Below are 27,492 nucleotides of genomic sequence, written 5' to 3' on the forward strand. Positions count from 1 at the left end.
AACGAGTATCTAGAAAGGCACTATCAATGCTGAAAAGTAGATAAAGTTTAGAACAACATATGCTCCCTTCTAGACAATGTCTCTTTCAAGAAAGGCCTTGACTATCTCAGCAAGATAATGCTAAACCACATACCACAGCCATCACAACAGCATGGCCTCACAGTAGAAGAGTCCAGGTGCTGAACTGGCCAGTCTGCAGCCAAGAACTTTCACCAACAGACAACATGGTGCATCATAAAGGAAAAATCTGGCAAAAAGGACCTAGATGTTAAGCAGAATGACTCCTACATCAGACAAGAATGGGACAACATTACTCTCCCCAAGCTCCAGCAATTGATCTCCTCACTTTCCAGACGTTTACAGACTGTTGTTGAAAGAAGAGGAGATGGTAATCATGACCCCGTCCCTTTCTTGATTTGTTGCTGCCTTCAAATTCAAAGTGAGCTAATATTTTGCATGAAAAGGTAAATGTCTCGGTTTCAACATCTGATATGCTGTTTATGTTCAATTGTGAATAAAATATGGGTTTATGAGATTTGACAATCATTGCATTCTGTCTTATTTACATTTTACATGGTGCCCCAAGATTTTTGGAATTGGGGTTGTACTTCAGTGCAGTAGTCCTGTGCTTTTTTCACCTTAAGTCTACATAACCATAAATTTTCAATAATTCCCCATATTTTTATCCAATCTTTACTTTTTACCCTGAAAGTTAATTTTTTAAACAATGTTTTAAAAGCAACAACGAACTGAGTTTTAAGGCTAGAATGACAAAATGATATAAATTACGCCAAAGTGTCTGCTTTACATATGATTAGGGTTAATCTATGATACTTTACACGCAACGCAAACACGGTATTATCTGAATTCTGTCTTATTTTCTGGTATTTACTTTAAACATTCTTTCCATAACATTCTTTCATTATCGCCACCTACTGGGCTAAAGCAGCTTCGCAGCGCTGTGCGTGTGCTTTTGCCTTATTAGGTAAAGAAGGCGGGACTGAGGGGGGATGACGCAAGGGGTCAAAGGTAATTTTGTACGTCTGCGTGGTAGTTTGGCGCCAGCGATTTCGCGGGGTAACAGCTGCACGAGAGAGGAGGGCAGCGAGATTATATAGACAGAAACAGCTGAAATAGAGAGTTATAAACCCTCCCAGTAACTCTGAGGGTTAATGTTGGCTTTCATGGTGTTTTATTCTCACTCCCGCTTCTGCTCCTGTTCGTCTAAACTCCGAGGTGAGCCGTCTATGTGTCACACAGACCACCATCGATAACACTCAGTAAATACTGACTGTTACTGATGCTTCTCTGCTTCTAGGTGAGCGGAAACAAAAGGTTATATAGTAGACAGGTGAGAAAGTTCAGGTGAAGCTGCGTCACCCACAATACTGGCCTTATTTAAGTCCGATTTAGTGTGCTTATAACTTTGCTAACTCGCTAATAGACTGGCCATGCAGCCTGCTAGCCATGCTAAGTTGTTAAAGCTAGTTAGCAGGCTGTTTTGCTATTTCCCTGCATGTTTCACCGCTGTCTAAAAAGATGCATTTGATATTTAAGACCATTAGATATTCAGGAACATGATTTAAATATAAATATGTTAGCTTGTTTTAATTAAATCGGGATCCTGGGACTTGTGTGGGTTCAGGAGTTTGCTTCACGGATGCTGTTGGCCTCTGGTAGCATCCAACTCGCAGTGATTAGACATTTTTGCATCGAGAGACAGATTGCGAAGTTAGCTGGTGCTGCAGCCCATTTAAACCCTTTAATGATAGCCTATTCTATCATTTGTCATTACAGATCAGGATAAGTGGAGGGTGGTAGCAGCTTTACATAAAGCTCACTGAGGTATGTCCATGCATCTGTCTCTCTCTTCCTGTTTTACTCCTCTCTCTGAGCTCAACTAAAACGTTTTAATGCTATCATTCTGACAACAGCAATTTAAAGGAAACTATAGGCCTATTCTGAATTTACGTGAATACTGTGAAGCAGAGTTGTTAGTAAATGAACAATATCAATACCTGTGTCTGTCCCACAGCATTAAAAACAGTCTCGCTGATTACACAGGTTGATCTCTACATGACAATATCATGAAAATCAAAGCATTTTAGTTGTTTGAAAAGACAACTGTAGAGTTTTTTTTCTTGTTAATACATCAACAATGTTAATCCCATTCTAAGAGTCAACAAAGAGCTTCTTTCAATAGTTTTTGTTTAATTTCCCATTTATGAAATTGCAGGACAGCTATTGTGCATGGTTGATGTCGTCATTCTGATATATTTTATTTATTGGAGTTCAGCTTAAGAAGTTGAGTATTAATGCGGCATACATGAAAATGTATATGTACAGCTAATACATCAGCCCTGCATTTTGGCAGTTTAAATCACAGCTTTAAATGTCTGCTAAATATACAGCTGTACCATGGGGTATAGGTGGGTGTTACACAGTCAAGACGGTCCACTGTTAGCCCAAAATGTAAAACATCCATAGACTGTCTGCCTCTTAGCTCTGCTTGACTCAGCCTGTTTTTTACAACAATAAAGGTGTTCACATTGGTATCAGCGAAAATGAGTTTGGAAGAATAGGCATATCAGATATTGACAAAAATACTGTATCATTTTAAAGCATGCAGTATCAAATAGTAAGCATTGAAAACCTTAGTTTAGGTTTATATTTACTTTATTTAAAAACTAAGTGCCATGTACTATAATTGAAACCGTGTAATTACGCATTTTTAGCAAAAAGGACCATAAGTTTTCCCCCCCTTGGCAGGTTAAATGGCAACGACAATAAATTTTCTGGTTCAGTTGAATAGATTGTAACTTTATCTCTTGATTTTTAAATCATTATCATATGCCAGTGTCTCTGAAAAGATGACTGTGGAGGATGCTCAGAAGGCCTAGACCAGTTTTGAGCGGACTGAGGGTTACACAGGCAAAAGTAAATTGACTGGGCACTAGAGCTGCACAGTTAATTGGATATTATTCACTGTTTTAACCTACCTACAAATAAAGAAACACAATTGTAGACGATTATTTAAATCATGCTCCACCCATAGAAAACTCCTCAGGTCATCCATGAAAAAAAACAAATAACACTACCCTCCTTAAATCTTGTCTGGTTAGAAATCACATTTTGTGAATATTCCCTTACATTGATGTATTTGCACACAACTTTAATCCACTCAACTGAAACAACACAACTCAGCGTCTGAACATCTTCAACCAGAAATTAGCCATAGACTTGAACCGATGTCAGTAGCAGATGCTAATCTGTTGTGTTTATTAATTGTGCTGGCATCAAGAGCACCTAATAGCTTATCCAGAGAAGAGATTGATTATTAGCCAGAAGATTCAGAGTGTTTGACAAACTCTGATCTGGCTTCCTGGTTAGAAGGTCAGGCATTGTTGGCATTATGGGCGTATTATACTTTAGGAATGAAAAAAAACATTAACATAGTCCATAAGCTGTATTTTCATTTTATTGATCAGTATTGGCATCGGCCCTGATTTTTACAATTGGTGCATTTCTGCCTTGTCTAGGTGAGTCAGTCGACTTAAAATTGACTTGGTACAGTGGTCCTATTTTAGTCAAAATAATAAAGAGGTATTTCAGCATTTCAAATGCATTAACAAAACTTGGATGGGCCATCCATGCATGGGAGGAATATCCACTAGTAGATCCCTCCTGTAAATGCACCTGATCAAAGTACGATGGCTTGTTAAAAATTATCCCCTTGTTTCTGCATGTTTCTCAGCTCCTTGCTGTCAGTATAATCCTTTACTTGTGCACTCTTGAAATGCCAACTCTGCTTTCAGTAAGACTAAAACAATAAACTCGTTTCATTATGTCATGTAAACAAATAACTTCCTAAAATTGTATTTTTTGTGCACATTTAAGTAAAAGATACTTTGTCAGTTAAAGACAACATTATGATGTCTCCCAATCAGTGGGTTTTCAGATGTATCAATAGTACTTCATTGATTCTCTTTATTGCAGCGTGTTGTCTGCTTCCTTTGTCTCACTGTCTGTATCTCTCTCTGAAGGTCTTTGGGAGGAATAATGATGGCGACGGCAGGGCCTCCAAGCAGCTCCAGCCTCCTCCCCCTGCTGGAGTCTTTGGAGGACAACGCTGCTGGACAGTCAGAGCAGACAGATGCCTACCTCACTATCGCAAAGTACATTACACATGCTAGTCCTTGAAATTCCTCTAGATATGCTGCTCTAATTACAAATAACAGAGAATAATATCCTCTTTCTTCTCCAGCCGGCTCAGTGGAGAAGAAGGCCGACAGTTTCTCCCTGCAGTTGAAAAGCACTTTTCTCGTTTGGGTAAAGCTATGCTGGTGAGTCTTCATGATGACGCTCCTTACAGATAAATCTGAAGGAATCTAATAAAATAAATTCTCTATTTATGAGGCCTAATTCTGTTCTTGTGACATTTCTTTCAGGCTCACATGACCAGTCCCAATGCAGAGCTGAGTCAAGCTGCGCTGCAGGCGTTGGGGTTTTGTGTTTACCACTCACATGTTGTCTCTGGAGTTCCTGGTACATTAATTTAGCATGTTTCATGTTAAATTTAGACATGACCTGGTGGGAGTATAACCTGAGCTTCCCCTTATTTTTTCACAGAAACTCTTGCAGCAGAAATCCTCTCAGCACTTTGCTCTTTGGTGGTGACATCAACAGATAAAAACACATGCACCAGAGCATTATGGGTCATCTCCAAACAGAGCTTTCCCCCAGATGTGGTGGCTAAAAAAGTGAGCTTTAGCACTAATTATGTGAAGATATTTACTACTAAAGAGGAGACAGCAGTGATGGGCATTTATCCATGTTTCTGTATTCATTCAGGTGCCATTGATACTGGGAACACTGGAGAGCGTGTGGAGCAGAGAGGACGTCCAGTCTGTTGTGATGGAGCATGAGGCCTTAAATGTCGTCATCAGGTAACAGAATAATGAGCTCTTTTGTGCTTCATTTGATTTGTATACAGTGCTTAACAAATTTATTAGACCACCTGTCTCAGAGACATCCAGCATCATGAACTGCTTTAATGTGGACTCTTTCATTTTCAGTGAGCTCTCCATGTTTTACCATTTTGAACAGGAATGAGGAATTTCAAGCTGAATTAACCTTTTTATACCCAAATTTGAGCTGGTTCACTGGGCTTCTCTGAGAGGTCAGAAATTAATCAAGCATAACATTCAACCACTAAAACAAATCTTTACCTGTTCAGGAATGCAAGTAAAGAACTATAATTTGACATATTAATCAAGAAATGATAATGTGCTTTACTGTTTTTTCAATTTTTTTGTAAATCAGTAAATTTGAAAATTCAAGGATAACAATAGTAATTATATTTTAGCATTAAAAATATCATTTGGGTTAAAGAGCTTCTACATATTGGTGTATTAACCATTGCAGAAACAAAAAAATGATTTTGGTTTTACCAATTTTTTACCAGTGCTGTAAATTTAGGGCAGCTGTGTCATAAACTTTACTTTGGGTGGTGGTCTAATAAATTTGTTAAGCCTTTATGTGTAGAACATACGTTAATACTCTGCAGGAGTGTGGTGAATGCATGCAAATCAAGACCAGTGTCTATGCAAAGTTTCTTCTTATCAGATTTCTCGACATTGAAGTAAGCTAGCAAATAGGGAAGCAAATGATTTTCTGGCTGAATAGTTACATTCATATTTCTAATCAGTTCAGGCTCACAACCAGGTTAGGTTCCCAAGAGCACAGTGGCCTCCATAATTCTCAAATGGAAGAAGGTTGGAACAACCATGACTCTTCCAAGAGGTCCTGTGTGGAGATGGGACAAAGCCAAGTTGGCTTTCATGTGTTTTGCACCAAGTGGGAGTCTTCTGTCTAGTGGGGGGTTGCAATGACATATTTATGTAGTCATAGTTAACAGCTTTTCCTGTTGAGCATTTAACTTCTTCAGTCTAAAATGATGGAGCTGACTAGCCATTTTTGATCATATCACAACCCCTGTTGGTGTGTTTCAGGATGTTGGAGCAGGTGCCGGCTCAGATGGGTGACGGAGCGGTTCGATGGGCAAAGCTCATCATCCCGCTGGTTGTCCACTCTGCCTCAAAGGTGCGTCTACGAGCTGCAGCAGCCATGGAGATGGGCCTGCCTCTTCTGCTGCAGAAACAGGCGGAGGTGGCTGCTATCATTGAACCCATGATGTCCTCAGTGAGTTTCTCTGTGGCTGTTTAATTGCTCTACTTTTAATTTATTCTAATTATTAGGGGTGAGTATTGGCAAGAATCTGGCAATACGATACCTATTGCGATACAGGGGTGTTGATATTGATATTTTGCGATATTTTTGTAGTTTAACCATTACATACTAACACACACACATATATACATACATACACATATAATATTTATTTATTTATTTATAGCCAAAAGTATTTGCTCACCTGCCTTGATTCGCATGTGAAGTTAAGTGACATCCCATTCTTAATCCATAGGGTTTAATTTAGTATGACATCAGTCCACCCTTTGCAGCTATAACAGCTTAAACTCTTCTGGGAAGGCTTTCCACAAGGTTAAGGAGTGTGTTTATGGGAATTTTTGACCATTCTTCTAAAAGCACATTTCCCGTCCAACAAACTGATGTTGGACGGGAAGGCCTGGCTCTCAGTCTCCACTTTAATTCATCCCAAAGGTGTTCTCTTGGGTTTAGGTCAGGACTCTGCAGGCCAGTCAAGTCCATCCACACCAGACTCTCTCACCCATGTCTTTACGGACCTTGCTTTGTGGAAGGGGCCATCCCCGAACTGTTCCCACAAATTTGGGAGCGTGGAATTGTCCAAAATCTCTTGGTATGCTGAAGCATTCAGAGGTCCTTTCACTGGAGCTAAGGGGCCAAGCCCAGCTCCTGAAAAACAACCCCACACCATAACCCCCCCTCCACCAAACTTTGCACTCGGCACAATGCAGTCAGACAAGTACCATTCTCCTGGAAACCGCCAAACCCAGACTCATCTATCAGATTGCCAGATGGAGAAGTGTGATTGACCTTCCAGAGAACAGTACTCCACTGCTCTAGAGTCCAGCGGCAGGTGCTTTACACCACTGCATCCGAGGCTTTGCATTGGTGATGTATTGCTTGGATGCAGCTGCTCGGCCATGGAAACCCATTCCATGAAGCTCTCTATGCACTGTTTTTGAGCTAAGCTGAATGCCACATGAAGTTTGGAGGTCTGCAGCTATTGACTCTGCAGAAAGTTGGAGACCTCTGCGCACGATGTGCCTCAGCATCCGCTGACCCAGCTCTATCATTTTACGTGGCCTACCGTTTAGTTGCTGTCATTCCCAATCACTTCCACTTTGTTATAATACCAGTTGACTGTGTAATATTGAGGAGTGAGGAAATTTCACAACTGGACTTGTTGCACAGGTGGCATCCTATCACAGTACCACGCTGGAATTCACTGAGCTCCTGAGAGCAACCCATTCTTTCACAAATGTTTGTAGAAACGTATACAGTGCTTAACAAATTTATTAGACCACCTGTCATATTTGTCTCAGAGACCATCCAGCATCATGAAGTGCTTTAATGTGGACTCTTTAATTTTCAGTGAGCTCTCCACGTTTTACCATTTTGAACAGGAATGAGGAATTTCAAACTGAAGTCACCTTTTTATACCCAAATTTTGAGCCGGCTCACTGGGCTTCTCTGAGAAGTCAGAAATTAATCAAGCATAACATTCAACCACTAAAACTCATTTGTTCTGCTCAGGAATGCAAGCAAATAACTATAATTTGACATTTTAATAAATCAAGAAAAAATAATGTGCTTTACTATTTTATAGTTGTAATGAATTAAAATGCTCTCAGGATTTCTAAAAGACAAGTGGAAAAATAAATCAGTATAGAGTAAATGTACTAAAATCTTTTATATTTCATGGTACAACAGCTTATATGTCTCAACATAATGACAAGGTGCTTGTGGAGGAAGACATCCTCATGTCCAGCTTTAAGGACTGATGGACTGTGTTGTGAGGAGGGCGTGACGTGACGGGCCAGTGGTTTTTTTTTTTTAAATTGTATTATGGAAGCCGTCATTCTTAACAGCACTACGATGGCACAGGTCCTTAAAAAAAACAAAAGGTAATTATAGTGGCATGAGTAAAAATCAGTGGTAGCTTCAGCAGGCTTCTTTCCATGTTAGTTGTTAGCTGTTAAGCTATCGCTATGATGTCTAGCTTCAAGTTTGTCATGTTGTCCAAGTATTTTACTCTCTGCATATCTTACAAATGACTTGACTCCTTTGTAAGTCGGTATTGTCTTTAATATTTTGGAAGCCAAAACAAGTCCACATATCCGCTACGATTGCAGCACAAACTGCACTGCTGGGTAGGCATGAGCAAGCGGTTTGCTCAGACTGGTCTGAGCAAGTCTTGCATGATCTCGTTATCTAAGCAGAGGAGAAGAGGGAAGAGTCAACTGCTTGCTGCCAGCTGGTGATGCCTGCCGCCAACTACCGGCCAGGGGGTGAAATTACACCACAAACTACCGCACCAACAAAGTATATTATTACTTAGAAAATATAGATACTGCATTTTAAAATATAATAACAGTATTGCACTGCAAAATATCGTGATATATTGGTGTATTGATATTTCCTTACACCCCTACTAATTATTTTAGCTTGTGTCTGGGATGTTTATCAATGTAGTTAACAGATGTCTGCAGTGGAGGACTTCAAATATTTACCCCCAGATAAAAAATGGGCAGATATGATATCATTGAATATTGATGAAGATTAAATATTTGATTTTTTTTAAATGTTTGCAAACAAAAGTTGGCTGCTCTTGTTGCAGCACTTTCAAACTAAAAGAAAAACAAAGCAAAGCAGTAATATTTCCTTTGCTCTCATGCTTTTATCTCCTCAGAAACTGATCCCAGAGCTGCAGAAACTTTTTATGTCTAAGAATGAAACAAACGTCCTGAAGCTCTGGCCCTTATTTGTTAAACTGCTCGGAAAGGTAAGTCTATCTTTAGATCCTTCTATGAAGAGCAGCAAGATTTTTCTTCATAAATCAGAAATCAAAAGGAAAAGACACTTATGACTGAAGCATTCTGATTGAAGTGGTTGACTGAGTTCAAAAGACAGTACTTCCTAGCATGAGGGACTGATAGCTATATATATTCATCACATGTCTGACCATGTGGCTTTCAAAGCCTTCAATGATTCTTGGTTTGAAGTTTCTGTCAATTTTACAGACTTGTTTTTAGTTTATTTGAGCCCTCTTTCTATGTGCATGAGTTATAGAGACGTATTGTGTTTATCGATAATCTCTTTCTGTGGAATATTTATCATTGTATGAAAAGCCCTGTCTAAAAGTCTGAAAACTTGTATTTCCTGTACAGCTGCTGCACAGAGGAGGCCCCTTCATCAACTCTCTGCTCCATCTGGAGGAGCTCGGTTTCCGCAGCTCTTCTCTCCCCATCAAAAAAATTGCCTTCATCGCCTGGAAGAGCCTCATCGATAACTTTGCCCTGAATCCAGGTCAGCCACAGGCTCTTTGGCCTCAATCTTTTGTCTCTTCTTATTTTTTAATCTCTTGAGTTTTAACCCCAGTGTCTCTTTAAAGACATCCTGTGCAGCAGCAAACGTATGAAGCTCCTCATGCAGCCCCTCGCCTCCATCAACGTCAGGACGGAGGCACTGCTGCTAACCAAGGTGGAGGTGTGGTGGTACCTGGTGGTCCAGCTTGGAACCAACTTATCGTCTAACTTTGATCAGGTAATATCAGCGATACCCCTCTGTTTCAATCATTTTTACAACAGCAGAGTGGTCTCACTCTCAGCCTCTTTATTTTTTCCTGTTTGCAGAGCCAGGGAAGTTAACATATAGTTTCAGGTCTCTTGCACAATGGGCAACGGAATAGTAAACTATGGAGATTTCTTGAATAGTAAAAACAGTGCATAGGATCAAAACCACATGCCAAAAAGTTAAGAGTTTAAAGCACAGAAAAAAAAAAAAAAAAAAAAACGTAACCGTTAAACAGGCAGAAAACATGAATGCAGTGTTTCTATTTGGTTTGCCCTTAAGGATGGTGGCCTATAATGACTGTAATGTCAATAAAAGATATGATTAGTGGGGACATCTAAGGCTAATAAGTTATGATATTTTGTGTGCACACAAACCTCAAGCCATCCCTGCATAAGTCAGGGTCCCAGTTGAGCACACCAGTCACAAAGTTATCAGCCCCTGTTGTTGGGAGATACAGTTAACAAGAAAGACAGGAACTCAACTTTCACTTCAGTAGAAGTCAGACAACTTCTTGTGGTTGTATGGTTATCTTTCCTTCATGGATGAGAAAAAGACTAAACGGTACCCTGCACCGCTTTCTCTTTAAATTATAAACGGTCTTTGGCTTTGAAATGTCTCTTTTTCCATCTATAAATCATGCAGAGAGCCTGTTTGTGATGCACTGTAATGCAGAGTACACTGTTGTTAATGAGCAGTATTTGTCTCAGGTTTCTGTCCCTCTTCTTCAATGCACTATCGGATCAGACTCCACATCAGTCCCAGGAACACCTTCAAGAGCAGCCAGTCAAAACGGTTCAGTGACGCCTGCAACACCTAAATCTGGTACCTAAACACATCTGAAACTTTTAAACTACCACCACCAGCCTACAGAGATGGCAAAACACTGATGGAGGTTTAATTTTTATTTTTAAAGCAGGCACTCCAGGCTTCAACAGTCCAGCCAATTCGTCTCGGATGAGCCTGAACTCCAGCGTGCAGGTCCAGACCACCTTTCCGTCCATCCAGCTGCTTGGCCTGGAGATGCTGCTGCACTATTTCCTCGGGCCGGAAGTTATTGCCACAGCGGCAAAAAATAAAATAATCCTGAGCCTTGGTGAGCGCCAGGAGACAAGACATGACATGAAAAAGACACTGGGACAGTAGATGACAGTTTTTAGTGCTACGTGTTCCTGGACATATTCAAAGTAACAATGGATGAGTGGTGAAGAAGGTACTGGAGAACATAAGAGAGAATGAAGGTTTTTGTTTTTTTTTTTTTTTCTTTTAATTTCAGAGCCGTTGAACCATCCTTTCCTCTCTGGAGCGTCTTCTTTCACCAAACACGCTGCTGTGCTCATATCAAACATCAGAGATGGATTCATCAACATCGGCAAAGAAGCTCCAGGTAAAAATCTCTGCTTTAAATTCACCCCTGATTGTTTTTCCAATCCTGTAAATGGGTTTCCCTCCCTGGTAGAAGTCTGTTTTCTCTGCATTTAAATGAAACATCCTCCATAACTCCACCTGCTAGTGTTTGGCACAACATCAATAAATGTGACAAGAGCTGAATTACTCCGGTTTACAGCTGCAGATTAACTGTAGGGAGGCTCTCACTCAGAGTTAGTATTTATGTTTATTGACTGGAAACACTGGTGGATTTACTTGCAAGAAAAATATGTTTTAGAGGAGATTTATTGGTAGAAAGCATCTGGGTCAGACTTAGTCAGGCTGTAGTTAAGCATGCAAACCAATGGTGAGGGTATTTCATTTGAAAATACCAGGATAAGCGATAATTATTCATGGATGAAAGGTAAATATCAGAACTACATTCGCTTGGCCTCATTAAAGACTGTTCTATCACTCCCCACATTAACAAAGTTTTTGAAGGCTTAAATTCTTTGATTTTGTTCGAGCTAAAACAACCAAACCTCCTGGGTCTAGGTTTTATGTTCACATAGACTTTTGTCTCCTCTTCTCCTTCTCCAGATGCTCTGTTGGCCATCATATGGACAAATCTCGTCCGATTTGTTAACTTCACCATTGAGTCAAGTAAGTGCTTAAGTGGCAAGTTAGCTCTCAAATGCAAACACTAATTGGTTTCAATTTCAGTCACAAAGCAAGAACAGTACAGCTTTTCTGCTTTATTAGCAGATTAGAGCACAATAGTTTTTGTCAGAGCTGTTAAAGTTTATGACAAACTTGAAATATTTGCTTTTCAAAAAGCAAATCATCTCAAAAAGGCTGCTTGAGAATGAAAATATTTTGTCTGCATTTGTTGCTTTTGTATGATGGTAAACTTCTGCAACCAAACCTGTTTCTACTCTTCCTTTCATAGCTGGAGGTTTAAAATCAATCATAGCTAATCTTTTCACTTTTATAATCGTAAGAAAACATAAGTTCTGATGAATGATTTTCCCATTACTTAAACAGTGATTGTGGCTGCTGCTCAGCACGGTGGGCTCCTAAAGTTCTGGTCCTCACCTCGCAGCTCCACAAACAGCACTCTGATTGGGTCTGGGATCTGTCATTTAAGAGGAGGACTGATGAGACTTTGTCCTCATCTTCTGCTCGGCCCATTCCCACTGTCATCAGTTTAAGTCTGAGTGTTTGGACCCTCGAGGTCCAGACGGCTGTGTTGAGAGAAAACACTGAGGGGCCCGTCCCCGATGATGACCTCTCTCCTCTTAAATCAGACTCATGTTTAGGGTTTTATGATTGCTTTCCTACACTGATTATACTTGAAATTAATCTCTTTGCTGGTTGACTGTAGGCAGTAAGAAGGATCGACAGGGCTGTGAAGTTTTCACTCTGATGCTTCAGGCTCTGCAGAGCATTGTCACCTCAGAGGCTCTACCTGCAGAAAAAGTCCTGGTAAGACTGACAGCAATGGCCTGCTAAAGTCTTAAACATGTTTACAATACTTCATGTGCATAAAATAGGTTAGGAATCCCAAAGACAAAATATAACTGTCCAGAATTTTGTTATATAAATAAAAATTAAAGCCTTTGCTGGTTAAAAAAAAAAAAGAGTTTTATGGACAAAACACTCATCATGCTGTATTAATAAGCTTTGCATTTGTAGAAAAAACAGGGAAAGTTTTAACACATTTAGCTGAAATTCCATGAAACACTGTTGAATGTCAGCTATATTAGATGGTGTTTTAGCTGTGGTTTGCTATAACAGTGACTCTTGGCCTTCTTTAACACCTTCCTTATTCTGTGATGGGACTCTAGTTAAGTCTTTGAAGTCTTTTAGTTTTTCCTGTCATGAGTTTTTAGTTGAAGTCTATCTTCCTGCTCCATCTCAGTGTAAAATCTTTCCTCAGATTCTGTTTGAAGCAACAGTGAAAGGTCTTCCTCAGAGAGTCCTCGGCTCGGCCTCCTATCAAGTGGGGAAGATGGATGTGCTGAATGTAAGATATTGTTATGGCTTGACTCTTTTTTTTGTTTGTTTTTTTTAAGATTCAGTATTTTTAATAAAAAGTGTGTTGTCCTTCCTTCCTCAGGGAACACCGGCTCTGTTTCTGATTCTGCTCCTCTACAACAGCAGCATGCTGCCGGCTTACATTGAGGATGAGAGGTAGGTCTGAAGACTCTTAATTTACATGAGGTGGACATCAGTCCTCACATCTGTCCAACACCCTGTTTTTATTCTGCTTTGGCGATGCATTTTGGTCATTCAGATACCAAGTGTCTACACTTTAGTGGAGGTGTAACGATTCATTGATGTATAGCGATACATTGATTGGTTGATCAATAAAAGTCAAAACATCAATCTAAATTGATGCTCCAAGCTACGCTTTTATTTTGAAATTACCCTAGCATGCCTGTTGACAATTTCTGCCTCAGGAAAGCTGCAAGCTAGCCCACCAGTGGCAGCAGCTTAAAGTTTTGCAGCTGAGGGCATCTTTGTGATCTTTCATAACTTCGAGTTAGTTATTGTTTTCTGTCAGGAGAGCTGCTGCTCCTGGTGTGTGGGCAATACTGATCTCGTGAGATGACTTTCACCTTAACAAGACATCTGGTGATGTTTTGATCTCGCGAGAGCTCATCACACCCCTAGTACCTACATATCATTACATTTCTAGTTTGTCAACTTTTCTGCAGGTTTTTCCACTGCCTCCAGACTCTGGTTGGCTGCGGTCTGTCCGGTCACACGTCCCCACTGGCGTTTGGGGAGGCGGTGCTCGGCGCCATCAGACGCAGCGCTGCGGCTATTCAGAACAAAGAGCAGCTGTGGAGGATGTGGAGTGTGATGGTCGGACCGCTGACTGAAACAATCACACAGGTGAGAAAGAGGAACTGGAAAACGGTTGTCTCCAGCAGGAGGACATTGTCCTTTTAAAATGAAATACGCTTTGGTAGGTTTTTGAATATATTTGCAGGCTGGAAGTCTGACTAAAGTTCATCATTGGGGTTTATGTTTCCTAAACTTTTGAGGCATTTTTGAGTACAAGTGAAGGTGATCTAAACTCTTCATAGCACCTTATTCTTGAGTTATGAAGGGTTCAAGGCCTGAAGGGATGGAGAGACAGTTGTGTCATATGAATCGGGGAATGATGACTACCACATTTGTGGAGGGGAATAACAAGGCTCTGTAAATAGTGCTACTCTGTACTGCAGTGTCATATTTGATGGGTCTGTAACGTGAGCCAGCAGAGCACTAAACGTCTTTAATCTCACCTCTTTATTTACAGTCCAATGAAGTCAACCAAGGTGACGCTCTCGAGCACAACTTCAGCGCCATGCACTCCGCCTTGTTGTTTCCTATCACACATCTTCTATGTGGGACACCTCTGCAGCAGGTAGGATTAAATTTTTATTTCACCTATTTTAAAGGGGTGTCCCAATTCAATTCTGAATCGAGGGCTAGGGCTAAGGGCTACACAGCCCTTCAAACAAAGATTTTTCAGGACCACACTTGAACCAAAGGGTATGATGAATTTCCCTCCATGAACTGCGTTCAATTGCAAAACGGCACAACGGACTACGAAGGAGATGTGTAAATGTAAATATTTTTAGCATAATGATTATAGAAAACACAACAGTTGTGCTTTCTCATATATTGAATCTTTAGCCACTGGGGATGGGAGTTTATTGTATTTCGGCATGTACTTGTGTAAGGGCTATTAACTGTATAAATAAATGGAGAAGATCAGCATGAAGATGAGCAAGATGGTTGAAGCTTAATTGTCACCTCTGATGACGCATTGTTTATCTGCATTGTGTGACAAATAGCAATCAAGTGGCGTCTTGTTTCTTAAGGGAACGTTTTCCCCCCTACCCCTTACCACTCTGTTTCAAGGGCTAAGGGGTAGAAATGGGATTGGCTCAAAGTCACCTTACTGGTCTGGAAATCATCTTATGTTCAGAAGTTTTTTGATTATTTTGTCTCTGTTTTGTTCAGGCGTCCCAGAAGTCGATGTTGTCCACGTGGTCCAAACTCTATAAAGTGTTTGCTCGCTGCTCTGCTCTCGTGGTCACAGCTGAGGAAAACATCTGCTGTGAAGAGCTCTGTGCAAAGATGACGACAGCCATTGACAGAGACGCTCTGAAGGTGAGGAGGGGAGAGGAAAATCCTCTGCAATCATGGTATAACACAAGCTGAGTAAATAACACCAAATACATGCTATATGTCTTAAAACTTGCAATAAAACACATTGACCAGAGGATGAACTGATTTGATTTTGGCATGCAAGGGTCATCAGGCCCCATGCTCATCTGTAGAGGTTTATGATTAATTATATATCGGTCTATGGTCTGTTCTTCAGGTTCCTTCAACATTAAATACTGTTTCCAGTGTCCTCCATGTGATGGTCGAATGTGTTGACTTCTCACCGTTCACTCCGCAGTTTCAGCAGAAACTCAAATGTAAGAAAAACTTAATATTTCTTTTTTTCTTCTTAAACTTCACTGTTATCAAACAGAGAGTTTACTTTCCCCTCTCTGTTTTCTTCCAGCTCCTCACACCCCGGTGAACTGGATGAAGAAGAGGAGTAAAGTCCTGGGGAATCTGACCACTTTCCAGTCTCTGCTGGTTCAGTGTTTGGATATTTACCTGGAGGACTCAGAGGCTCCGTCTGAAACCACAGGACTCTCTCTCGTCTCCATTATGTCAGTTCTCTTCTCGAACCTCGTTCTCGCCAACACGGTCACAGAAGCCCTGAACTCTCTGATTCAACCTCTCACGCTTTTCTACCAACAAGCAGCAAACGAGAAGCCTAGATTCTCCTTGCTGCTGCAGGGGAAGGTGGGTACAGACACCTTCAATTTTTAAGCTTTCAAACATTGAGCTATTTTAAGTAGTAATGCCTTTTTCCCCTGGCCTCTTTCAGTTGGAAAAGCTCCTCTCTGATATCCTCAGCTGCCTGCAGACTCGCTCTACTTTGGCATACAACTCTGAGCTCCTGTCTCTGCTGTCTCCTGTGCTCTGTGTGGTGTTTCCTCACAAGAACAAGCAGCTTCGTACCTCCGTCACTCAGTTCTGGAACGCCACCTTTGCCAACTCAGTCAACCTCACCTACCCCGAAGAGATCAGGTAAATTACTCCTAAGTGTAATTTGACCTAATTTTGGGTATACAAGTTAAACTTTGAAGGTAAGGCTGAATTTATGTCTATTTAGTTTAATTGAAATGTCTGTTCCTGGTTGGTCCTGTTTCACCATCTTCTAAGCCCAACTTAATTCACAAGATGGAAAAGTAAAAAATACATTCACCAAAACAGTCTCTACAACTTGTCTCAGTGCTATGATGCATGAGCATGTGTGTATAAGGCTCTCTGTAAGGATGGATGGATCCAGCGGGATTTTAAAGAAGTGACGGAGACACAGGCTCGAAGTATGAAACAATTTGCCACATTCTACAAATTTTTGCAGTCAGGCAAATACAAACGCACCTGACTACAGGATCCGAGTACGTGATGTTTTTTCGGATTACGACTCCTGTCAAGCAGACAAAGATGCGCATGGCTCCACAGTGCAGCCTTTTAACAACTTACCAGCTATGGTCACCAAGCTACAACATCTTGACATTAAAAATATTCTTAAAGCTGTACGTGATATCTTAAATGGCGCCGTTCATAGCTGCTTGCTTGAAGACAGGAATTGTTGCTCCACCGTCCCTGTTTAAAAAATGATGGAGTAAACACTGTGCTGCTGTGTTAATCTGTTTTTCAGTGCCATTAAAAATGCATAACCCCAAGATTGTTCTTTAAATATAAGTTGGGAAAGGGTGCTTCATTAATTAAACGCTACTAATAAAGTAATATTGAATGATATTATATTACAGATGTTAAAGAGAAAATTATAATGACTGATTGTAATGGTATGACGGAATTTTTCCAACCCTTTCCGTCAAAATGACTGACAAAAAAGTCCAGTGCAACCTCTGCTTTGGTGTGAAGTGCTGCAAGGGCTCCTTGGGTGATGGGCCCAATAGTTTCTTTTATGGCTCCTTGTCTGACAGATTTCTACAACGACTCAGGCCTCAAAACTGCCATGTAGGCAAAGTCTTTGTTTCCCACATAGCTGCACCCAGTATTGTGCTTTATATCAACCTGAGATTGTTATGTCATGCAACTGAAATGTGCAAAAATTTGAGTTTTCATGGTAGACCAAATAAATGCATGTATTTAGACTGGTTTATGGCAGTCTGATCAATATTTCCTCTTCTTTTGCAGACCAATACTGAGCCAAGTGAAGCAGAAGACTCCAATCATTCTTCCTGGATTTGAGGTTGTCAGTGTTACTGATGAGTTCAGTGGACCATATTCTGTAAGTCCTATTACTTTTATTTCGATTACATTTCCAGCTGATTTTCATATTAACCTGTAGCTGCTCTTGTTTGTCTTCAGAACGAGAGCTCACAGATGGAGACAAAACTCAGTGGGATACCAGTTTCATCTGTAGGAAAGAGGGACTCGCTGCTGGGGAAAGCCAGTGAGATGAAGGAGAGAAGCTCCATGAAGAACTCCAAACCAGTTTCTGTAAGTTTGGACCACAAAATTTTTTTTAAATAACTGTCTTATATTGATGATCCTTACAATCTGTTTGCCCTCTTTGGGTTTGCCTTTTACTGTATTGTAGCTCAAAACTTAATCTAATTTTTTCCTCCACAGATGAAACTTGACTTTGGCTCTCCCAAACTTCCTCGTAGGGAGGTTTTGGAGGAAGAGGCCTCCATCGACTTTGTCTTCATCCCTCCTGAGACAAAGGAGCGCGTTCTGACCGAGCATCAGAAGGAGGTGAAAAGGACTAAGAGGTCAGGCTTTGTCTTTATAACCATCACTAGTCCTTTAAAGTACATTTGAAGTTTCCATGTTTAGTTTTAAGTAATGTTAACACTTCATTTGATGCAGGGTTGACATCCCTGCCATGTACAACAACCTTGATGCTTCTCTGGATACGACAGTTTTCACCCAGTACAGTCAGAGCCAAGAAGACTCTTTGTAAGTCTTTAACATATGGTACAAGATTCTAGAAAATCTCCCTTCTTTCAAAAACTTTCCTTTTAATGAACATATTCCTCTTTCTGCAGGGATAAACTGCCAACTCAACAAGCTGAAAATGTTACCAAAGAGGCTCCTGCCAAGGTAATAAAATAAACACCCTCTTAGAAATTCAGAACAGAAAATAAAGATGGCTTGGTTTTTCCTGTTAATACGCTCCCTGACTGAAACAGACTCTCTTTGTCTGGTATTTCATAGCTAACACAGTCCATGCATTACCTGAAGCTGCTGATTGTTCAATTCATTAGTAAATAAATCTCCACATCAAAATGTTGGAAGCTTTGTTTGAAAGGAATTCTGGCAGAATCGGCTTAAATTACTCCACACAATCAGACTTTCTGTCATATACACAAATTGGACACTGTAAATAAAAAAGTATTCAACTCTTTGAATCTGTTACTGTTTTATTGATGTTATAAATCAATCATTGTCAGTATAATTTGGCTTTTTTTAACCAAAAAAAAAGACAAAAACAATTTAATGTTAAAGTTAAAACAAATTTCTACAAAGTAATGTCAATTAAATATAAAAGTATGGTGTAGGGTTTGATAAGTGACTGCATAAATATTCACCCCTTTGGCTTCAATCACGGCATTGAGTCTATGTGGATAGGTCTCAGTCAGGCTTGCATATCTGGAAGCTACAATTTTACTGCAATTTTTCTGCTCAAGCTCTGTCAGGTTGCCTGGGGATCAAGTGTGACCATTACTTTTCAAGTCCAGACACAAATTCTCTACTGGATTGAGGTCTCAGCCAAAAAGCATCTCATCAGACAGAAGAACTTTTTTCCACTTGACTACGGAGTCCTCCACATGCCTTTTGGTGAACTGTAGTCCAGATTTAATCTGAGTTTCCTTCAACAGTGACTTTCTCTTTCCCACTCTCCCATAAAGCTTTGACTGGTGAAGAACCTGGCCAATAGCTGTGTGCAGAGTCTCTCCCATCTCAGCTGCTGAAGCTTGTAACTCCTTCATAGGTGTCTTGGTGGCCTCTCTCACTGGTCTCCTTCTTGTACGCTCAGTCAGTTAGTGAGGACGGCCTGATCTAGGCAGATCAGGGATGTTCAGTACCTTGGGAAGGTTTTTATATCCATCCCTGACTTATACTTTTCAATAACCTTCTCTCTGAGTTTCTTGGAGTGTTCTTTCGTCTTTGTGGTGTAATGGTAGCCAGGAATACAGATTAACCAGTGACTGGACCTTCCAGGCACAGGTGTCTTTATGCTACAATCCCTGAGACACATTCACTGTACTCGGGTGATTCCCATTTCACTAATTGTGAGGCTACTAGCGCCAGTTGGCTGGACCTCTGATGAATTACGTAAGTCGCTTTAAAAGGGGTGAATATTTATGCAATCACTGATTTGACCTTGCATATCTTTATTTAAATGACATTACTTTGTAGAAGTCTGTTTCACATTGACAGTAAATTCAATGTGTGTGACTCTTCATGGTTTTAAAGAATATGTCCTCATTCAAAGCCAATGGAAACTTGACTTGAAATATAAGAAATCAAAATCATTAAGCAACCACAAAAATATAAGTGAAAATAAGCAAAAGGAAACCTTGTTCTCAAACCTTGTTGTCAAATTGATTATTTTGGTAGTTTGGACCAGTTTTGGGGACTGTGGAGTTGTGGCTCTTTTTTTGTCTGTTGAATTCTCATACCTGTACAAGCCTCCCTCCTCTACCCTCCTAATTTCCACAGCTGCATGGCAAAATTGTTTTCATACATATGCAAAGCAAACCCACCCACATAATGCCAAATATCAGACATTTTATTGAAAAACTTGGTTATTAATATTTCAGAAAGTGCTTTGAAATTCAGCCTTCATAGTTTAGGATGCTTAATTGGAAGTGTATATGATCACAAATATCATAGTAAGTTGCTCTTGTCCAGGTATATTTTTGGAGACATGTTAATGGTATTTTATTTTTTTAAGGTTCCTAAAGAAGACGAAAAAAAGGAGGAAGATATGGAAGTTTTATCTAAAGATACACAAGATGATGCCAGTCCTAAATCTGCAGAGACTGCTCCTAAAAGTCCTGAGCAAGAGGTGATGATCCCTGAATCAGCTGATGTCTCCATGGAGGATGTCTCTACTAGTGATGATAAAGCAGAAGTAACAGAAGTGCAATCTAAAGATGGGGCTAGCCCTAATGTCTCTAGTTCCTCAGATTTGGTCTCAGGGACTCCCCAGAAACCCAACAGCCGTCGACAGTCCTTTATCACTCTTGAGAAGTATGCTGAAGGAAAGTCCAGCCCAGGCAGTGTCTCTAAGTTCACAGGTCCTCTTGTGAAAACCTCTGACAGCCAGGAATCCAAAACCAAGGCATCATCCTCTCAGGCCTCCCAGATATCCTCTGGTCCAAATTCTCATGAATCCCAGTCCACTCAGGACTCTCAAAGTCCTGCAAACAATGCTGCAGAGTCTCCAGTGAGGCCAAAAGACTCTGGGTTAAAATGTGAACCAGTGAGGCTGATGGATAGACTGCCGAGTAACACAGCAGAGGATGAAGATGTCATTCCGGACACCCAGACTGAAGCTGAGGGTAAGGCAAGCACAAAAATGTCTTCAGCTACAGAGGAAATGGAGTCATTCAGCCAAGAAGAGGAGTCTCAGCAGTCTCTGAATGATTCCCAATCATCAGACACTTCTCCAGGTGAACCAAGAAGGTCTGGGCGCCAAAGGGTCAGACCCTTGCGCCCCGGAGAAGACCCTGAGGAACGGGACCAGAAGTTTGTGCTGAAAAGGAAGCGATCTGAAGGAGAACCAAAAGGTGACTCTCCAAAGTCGAGCTCAGTGCAAAGCAGACCAAACACAAGAAGTAAGAACGCTACTGAGGAGGACAGTGGTAAAGACAGATTACGAACACGAGCTCAGAGAGATAAGGGGGAGTCAAATCAGACTAACTCTCAAGGAAGGGCACAAAAGAAGATCAAACTTTTCAGTAATGTAGAGGACTTCCTTGATCAGCCTGAACCTAGAAGGAGAAGCACCAGAGATCGCGAGTCCAGCCAAAATGACTTGCAGTCCGAAAGCCAGTCTCAGGGTCGGTCCAGCCGGCGGAGTACATCATCTCTGGACAAAGCTGATGCAAAGAAAAAGGACAAAGAGTCCAGTCAAACTAACTTGCGATCAGGTTCACAATCTGAACAGGAGAGCCAATCACAGGGTCGCTCCAGTCGACGGAGCCGGTCATCGGCAGAGACCAAAAAGGTTTCCTCTGAACAAGAGTTGAACCAAACGGCAACACCAGAGCTCGAGATGGGAGAACAGCCTGAAAATGTCCAAGTCAAGCCAAACAACGATTCTGAAGTCATCACCTTTGACCCTAAAAGCATTGATTCCCAAGAGTTTGACTTTGTGGAACAGACAGAAAAAGATGATTCTCAAATGCTTGCCTCTTCTCCACCTAAGGAATCCCAAGATGAACCTAGTACGACCAGTGAGCCGGCAAGTTTTCTTGAAGACGAGAACAAGACAAAGGAAGATTCTGATGGCAACCTAGGTCAAGAGGACTCCCAAGATATCACTTCCTCTTCCTTGGATAGCCAGTCATTGCGAAAATCCAGGAGAAGCAAGGCGTCCTCCGAGTCTGTGGGCCAATCACCAGAGTCTGAGAATGCTGAAAAGGCTGAAAAGAAAGAGGAAGACTCTCAGAAAGAGGTCTCATCTCAAAGTACTGGTTCCCAAAGTAGGACAAGCATGCACAAGAAGATGGCGGCTGTATTAGTGGTCAAAGACAAGACAAATGAAGGTACAAATGTCAACCTTAGTCAAGAGGATTTTCAAGGTATCGCTCCCTCTTCCTTGGATAGCCAGTCTTTGCGAAAATCCAGGAGAAGCAAGGCATCCTCTGATTCTGTCAGCCAATCCCATGAGTCTGAGATTACTGAAAAGGCTGATAAGAAAGAGGAAGACACCCAGAAAGAGGTTTCATCTCAAAATAATGGTTCCCAAAGTAGAGCAAGTACACGCAACAAGTTAGGGGCTGTATCAGCCATTGAAAACAAGACAAAAAAAGATGCAGATAACAACTATAGCCAAGAAGATTCTCAATTTATCACACCCATGTCCTCTGACAGCCAATCCTTGCGCAAATCCAGAAGAAGCAAGGCATCTTCTGATTCCCAACAGGTCACTTCTCCTCTTGGTGAATCCCAGGAGTCTCAGATTGTAGAAAAGCCCAAAAAGGAGAAAGCAGACTCTCAGATAGAAGTGACCAATGAGTCTCAGGATGGAACAAGTTTGAAAAATGAACCAGAGGTGGAAGACATAACCAAGACTGCTAAAAATATGAAGGAGGACTCACAAGTACTCGCATCTTCCTCTGATAGCCAGCCTCTGTGGAAATCCAGAAGAAGTAAGGCGTTGTCCGAAGCAGCAGAGCCTGAGGATAAGAGTAAATCTAAAGACTTACCAAGACGGCAGAGTAGATCCAGTTCTCAGACATTGGAAGCTGTTGATCATGCAGATACAAGAGCTAGTGGAAGGACCAGGAGAAGCATGGCAAAAGAGGAGCAATCAAAATCAAGTCCTAGCTCAACTATGGAGGGTTCTCAGTCTTTAGAGTCCTCACAAGGACGAAGATCCTCACGAAGATCTTCTCAAACTCTTACTGCTAATGTAGAGTCTTCAGGATCTGAATCTTCTCAGGCTAAAGAAAGTTTTGTTTCCATAAAGAGAGGAAAGAAACCTCAAGTATCTGTGCAAAGTCCTTTAACTCTTGAATCTAAAGAGGCCAATACCGATCAAGATGCTGTTATGGTTGATTTGCAGTCCTCTGAAAATCAAGATTTACAAACTGTAGAGGTTGAAATGACAACACATAATGAAGATTCTCTTAAGGTTAAGAAGGGTTCTGAATCCCTTCAAGTTGCAAGTAACATTGAGGAGCAAAATATCAAATCACCAATGGAAGTTGAGGATCATCCTCAGACAGATAATGCAAAGATTAGTGAAATGTTTGCAGTTTCGCCTCACAAAGAGGAACAACTAAAAGACAAAGAAACATCCTCTTCCCAAGAAACTGGGGCCTTCAAATCTGCTGAATTGTCTGAATCTGTACAGATCAGTGCTGAACCAAGTGAACAGCAACAGGCTATACAATCTCCTTTGAAGACGTCTGTGCCCCAAGATGAGGAAACAGAGCAACCACAGGTCTTGGAGTCTCCAGAGGGGAAAGCTGAAGTGTCTGAGCCTGAGGACAAAGTTTCAGTGGAACAAGATGCTAATTTAGATTCAAACGACCAAGAACAACTACCTGAGGAACCAGCAGAAGACGACCAAGGTTCCTCTCTTGGACAAAAAGATGGTCAGAGTGAGGAAACAGAGCAGGCAATTGTGGGCAACGAGATCACACCTTTACAAGATGGTGACAAAGATGGCCAAACCCAGATTATTGAGCAACAAGTAGAAGAGGAAAAGCCAACTGCCTTTGCTGCGAATGAAACGGCTGCAACTGTTGATGCAGCTCTCACTGATGTCTGCAGTACTTCAATTTCATCAGAATCTACAAACAACCTGGAAAATCCTGAAAAACTTCAGGGATCACCTGCAAAGCAGAAAGACCTGGAAGCAGTAATGGGTCAAGATGTCGGCCAAAGCCCCAGTGGTGGCAGAACCAGAGGATCCTGGTCCCCGTCAGCCTCCCCATCAACCAGTATCCTCAAGAAGGGCCAGAAGAGACCGCTAGAGGATGAAACGCCCTCACCTCTGGTCAAAGTAAGTGGCAAAAGCATGTATCTGTTGAGTTTGACATTGAAAAAATTACATTTCCTCTATGAAATGGAGCAGAATTGGCTTTATTAACCTGTATATTATGCAGGAAAGGAATTTAAAGGATATAAAAAATGTGATGGCAGATTTACATTAGATGGATAAGAATATACATTAAAAACAGTGCAAGTATACATGTGAAACAAAGGACTGGGGATTTTTTTAGCAAGTTGGCAGCCTAAGGGAAGTAGCTGTCGGGATAGTGCAAGTATCTCTTCTGGTTTTTTTAATATATTTTTTTATTTTGCAGTCCAGGCGTGTGTCCTTTGCTAATCCGATCCAGCAGCAGGAAATGGCAGATGACATTGATCGTCGGAGTCCTGCTTTAAGAACCAGCTCCCCAAGAAGATCTAAAGGTAGCAGCATCCCACAGCCTAAGGTAGGAATGCAATCAGAATTTTTATATTGCTATAATCCATGTAAGAAAGAAATTAACTGCTTATATCAAATAATATGCTTCTCTGCTCTCCATTCTAGTACGTTACCACTCCAACAAAAGGAATGCTGATTCTGAGTCCCAGGAATCTGCACAGTCCAGGATACAAGAGCTCCAAGAAATGCCTGGTTTGTACACAAATTTTGAATGAAGTTAATATCACATTGACATAAATATTCAGGCCTTATACTGGGTACAAAGTTGAAGCACCTTTGGCAGCAATTATCTAGTCTTTTTAAATGTGATGCAACAAGCTTTTCTACCATCCATCCATTCTGCCATTCTACAAATCCTCTCAAGCTCAATCAGGTTGGATGGGGATCATCGGTGGAAAGCCATTTTCAGGTCTCTCCAGAGATGTCTGCTCTGGCTGGACCACTGTAGTCTAGTACATTCAGAGTTGTCCCAAAGCCACTCCTGTGCTGTGGTCTTGGGGTCATTGTCGCGTTGAAAGGTGAACCTGCAGCCGAGTCTGAGGTCCTGAGCACTGTAGAATAGGTTTTCATTGAAGATTTAGCTGTACTTTGTTCCATTCAGCTTTCTCTCAACCCTAACCAGTCTCCCAGTCCCTGCTGCTGAAAAACACCCCCAAAGCATGATGCTGCCACCGCCATGCTTCACTGTTGGGATGGTTTAGTCTGGTGATAAGTGGTGCCTGGTTTCCTCCAGACATGACATTTAGAACTGAGGCCAGTTCTGAGAGTCCTTCAGGTGCTTCTTTTTTTTTTTTTTTCCCCCTTTTCTTTTTGCAAATTCCAAGCGGGCTTTCATGTGTTTTGCACTGAGGAGAGTCTATCTAGTCACTCTAGTCACAGTGATGGTTGTCCTTCTGAAACTTCTCCACACAGGATCTCTGGAGCTCAGTCAGAGAGACCATCATATATGTTGCACTGTACAGCCCTGAACTCTGGATGCCACTGCGCTCTTTGGATCCTACATTGCAGTATAATTTTTTGTATTCTTCCCCAGATCTGCCTGTCAACAGTCCTGTCTGACCTGACAGTTCTTTTGACTTCATGGCTTGTTTTTTGCTCTGATATGCATTATCAGCTGTGAGGCTTTCTATAGAGAGATGTCACCCTTTTCCAAATCAGTCAAGGTATAGAAACATTTCAGCAACAATCCAGAGAAATGGGAGGAACTCAAGCTAAAATTTGAGTGTGGTTGGGTCTAAATCCTAATGTCGATGTGATGTTTCAGATTTTAATTTCTAATACACTTGGAAACATTTCCTGAATTTCTGTTTTCACTTTGTCATGATGGGGTATTGAGTGTTAATTAATGAGAATAAAAATGTTTTTTTTCCCAACTGTAGCATCAGCCTACAACATGGAAAGAATTAAAAGTAAAGGGGGTCTCAATACTTTCTTATTGCCCTTTATGTAAAGGCTCCAAGTCTTATTGTTTGATGGAATTCTTTCTTCTAGATTTCTGAGATGAGCCAGGAGCCGCGGCCAGTCTCCAGAGACTGTATCTACCCTGCCCTGGTCGGCTGCTCCACACCTGTTGAAGCTGTGCTGCCTCAGATTTCCTCCAACATGTGGTGAGTACAGTTGAAGTGAATGTATGGATCTGGTCTGGTGGATTAGTGGCTAAAATGATGGAGCTTTCATTCATGGTTTTGTTTAATGATGTTGGTTTTCCTTGTAGGTCTCGTGGTTTCGGGCAGCTTGTTCGAGCCAGAAACATTAAAACAGTCGGAGACCTCAGCGCGTTAACACCTAGTGAAATCAAGACTCTCCCTATTCGTTCCCCGAAGATCTCCAATGTGAAGAAGGCTCTTAAAATCTATGAACAACAGGTACGGACCACAAAGCCCAAATAATCAATCACATGCAAGTGTGATGAATGTATTTTAAATTTGGAAATTTCTCTTACAGCGTAAAGGACGAGGTGGAGATGAGCTGAAGAGTTTTGATGAAACAGAAATGATGACGTCTGAACTGGAGGAAACCAGTGCTCCTCAAAACCATGAAGAGGAGGACAAAACCTCTGCAGAGACACTGGGTGAGTGTTATCCCCCTGTATGTGAGAGTGTCACAAATTTAAAAATGATTTTTTTAAAATACCCATATGTATGTGTTCTTTGTATCTGCAGCGACTGAGCTGGTGGACGAGCCTGCAGAAACCAAGCCTGATCATGATCTCTCTGTGAATCAGACATCTGAGTCCTCTTCGGGAGAGCAGACGGCCATAGATCAGCAGCAGTCTGAGGGTCTACTGTCAGAGGTTGAGGCTCTGGCTGGCAGGATGACTTCTCAAGAACTCGGCCAGTGCTCCTCGCAGCAGCTTGTTCAGATCCACGACCACTTAGGAGGCCTGATGGGGCACGTGGTGGTCGAGCTGCAGACACGACTCAGCAAAATGGAATAGAAACCATCATGAAACGTCTTCACTGGCACTGAGAGACATAAAAATGGACAAATCTTAAACAAAGGCTGTGTGACGGATCGTAAATCAAATTTTACAATGGAGGATTTTAAATATTTTTAACTCTTGTTACCTTTCCTCAGATTTGGATTTATCTTCGTCAGAGGTGTTTCAAAATCTGCTTGTGGCACATTTTTGTAGCTTTATCTGTTGTGTAGTTTATACGATTTTAAATAAACACTCAAAGGGAAGTACAGTCACACTTTTGGGCTGTGTCAGAAGATGGAGAATGGTTTTTGATAGCTGTAGTATCAACGTGGATGCTTTATTCCCCGCTGTTGTCTCTGACTTTGTAACATGGACAGACATAGAAAGTTGTCCTGCTGCTGAAGCCTTCCTTTGTACAAACGCTTTCTGTCGTGGCACTTCTATCCTCCTTGTGCCTGTTTTTAGATTGTTTACATTCACAGCATCACTGCTCCTGTACATTTTGTAGGATTTCTTCTGTTTTTTCATGTCTGTATGTGTTTTTATGTCACTTACTTTAGATAGTTGTAAACATCCTGCACTTCCGTCTTTCATTGTGGTTTTAAATACTTAAATAAAGATGTCTGATGACCAT

The 27,492-nt window shown here is 41.2% G+C and overlaps 1 protein-coding gene across 4 annotated transcripts; it reads left to right on the forward strand.

The window, feature by feature from the left end:
• Window positions 1-1,056: 1,056 nt before the first annotated feature.
• rif1 (replication timing regulatory factor 1) lies at window positions 1,057-27,492 on the forward strand. Of its 4 annotated transcripts, none has more exons than XM_041806719.1 (36): window positions 1,057-1,318; window positions 1,798-1,845; window positions 4,044-4,175; window positions 4,265-4,343; window positions 4,449-4,545; window positions 4,630-4,760; window positions 4,852-4,946; window positions 6,012-6,201; window positions 8,915-9,007; window positions 9,393-9,531; window positions 9,617-9,768; window positions 10,506-10,620; window positions 10,712-10,891; window positions 11,072-11,182; window positions 11,764-11,826; window positions 12,548-12,648; window positions 13,103-13,189; window positions 13,283-13,356; window positions 13,884-14,064; window positions 14,474-14,581; window positions 15,184-15,333; window positions 15,548-15,647; window positions 15,737-16,026; window positions 16,112-16,314; window positions 17,455-17,548; window positions 17,629-17,760; window positions 17,893-18,035; window positions 18,133-18,222; window positions 18,312-18,366; window positions 20,225-24,010; window positions 24,315-24,443; window positions 24,542-24,628; window positions 25,928-26,043; window positions 26,151-26,301; window positions 26,381-26,507; window positions 26,599-27,492. In XM_041806719.1, exons 3-36 carry the CDS (start codon window positions 4,060-4,062, stop codon window positions 26,871-26,873), a joined length of 8,040 nt encoding a protein of 2,679 aa, XP_041662653.1. In that variant the 5' UTR covers window positions 1,057-1,318; window positions 1,798-1,845; window positions 4,044-4,059; the 3' UTR covers window positions 26,874-27,492. The 4 variants fall into 4 exon arrangements, with proteins under 4 accessions (XP_041662653.1, XP_041662650.1, XP_041662651.1 ...); XM_041806716.1 differs by having other exon boundaries at window positions 1,057-1,236; XM_041806717.1 differs by lacking the exon at window positions 1,798-1,845 and having other exon boundaries at window positions 1,057-1,236.

The sequence above is a fragment of the Cheilinus undulatus genome, linkage group 15 (genome assembly GCF_018320785.1).
Source record: "Cheilinus undulatus linkage group 15, ASM1832078v1, whole genome shotgun sequence".
NCBI classification, from domain to species: Eukaryota; Metazoa; Chordata; class Actinopteri; order Labriformes; family Labridae; genus Cheilinus; species Cheilinus undulatus.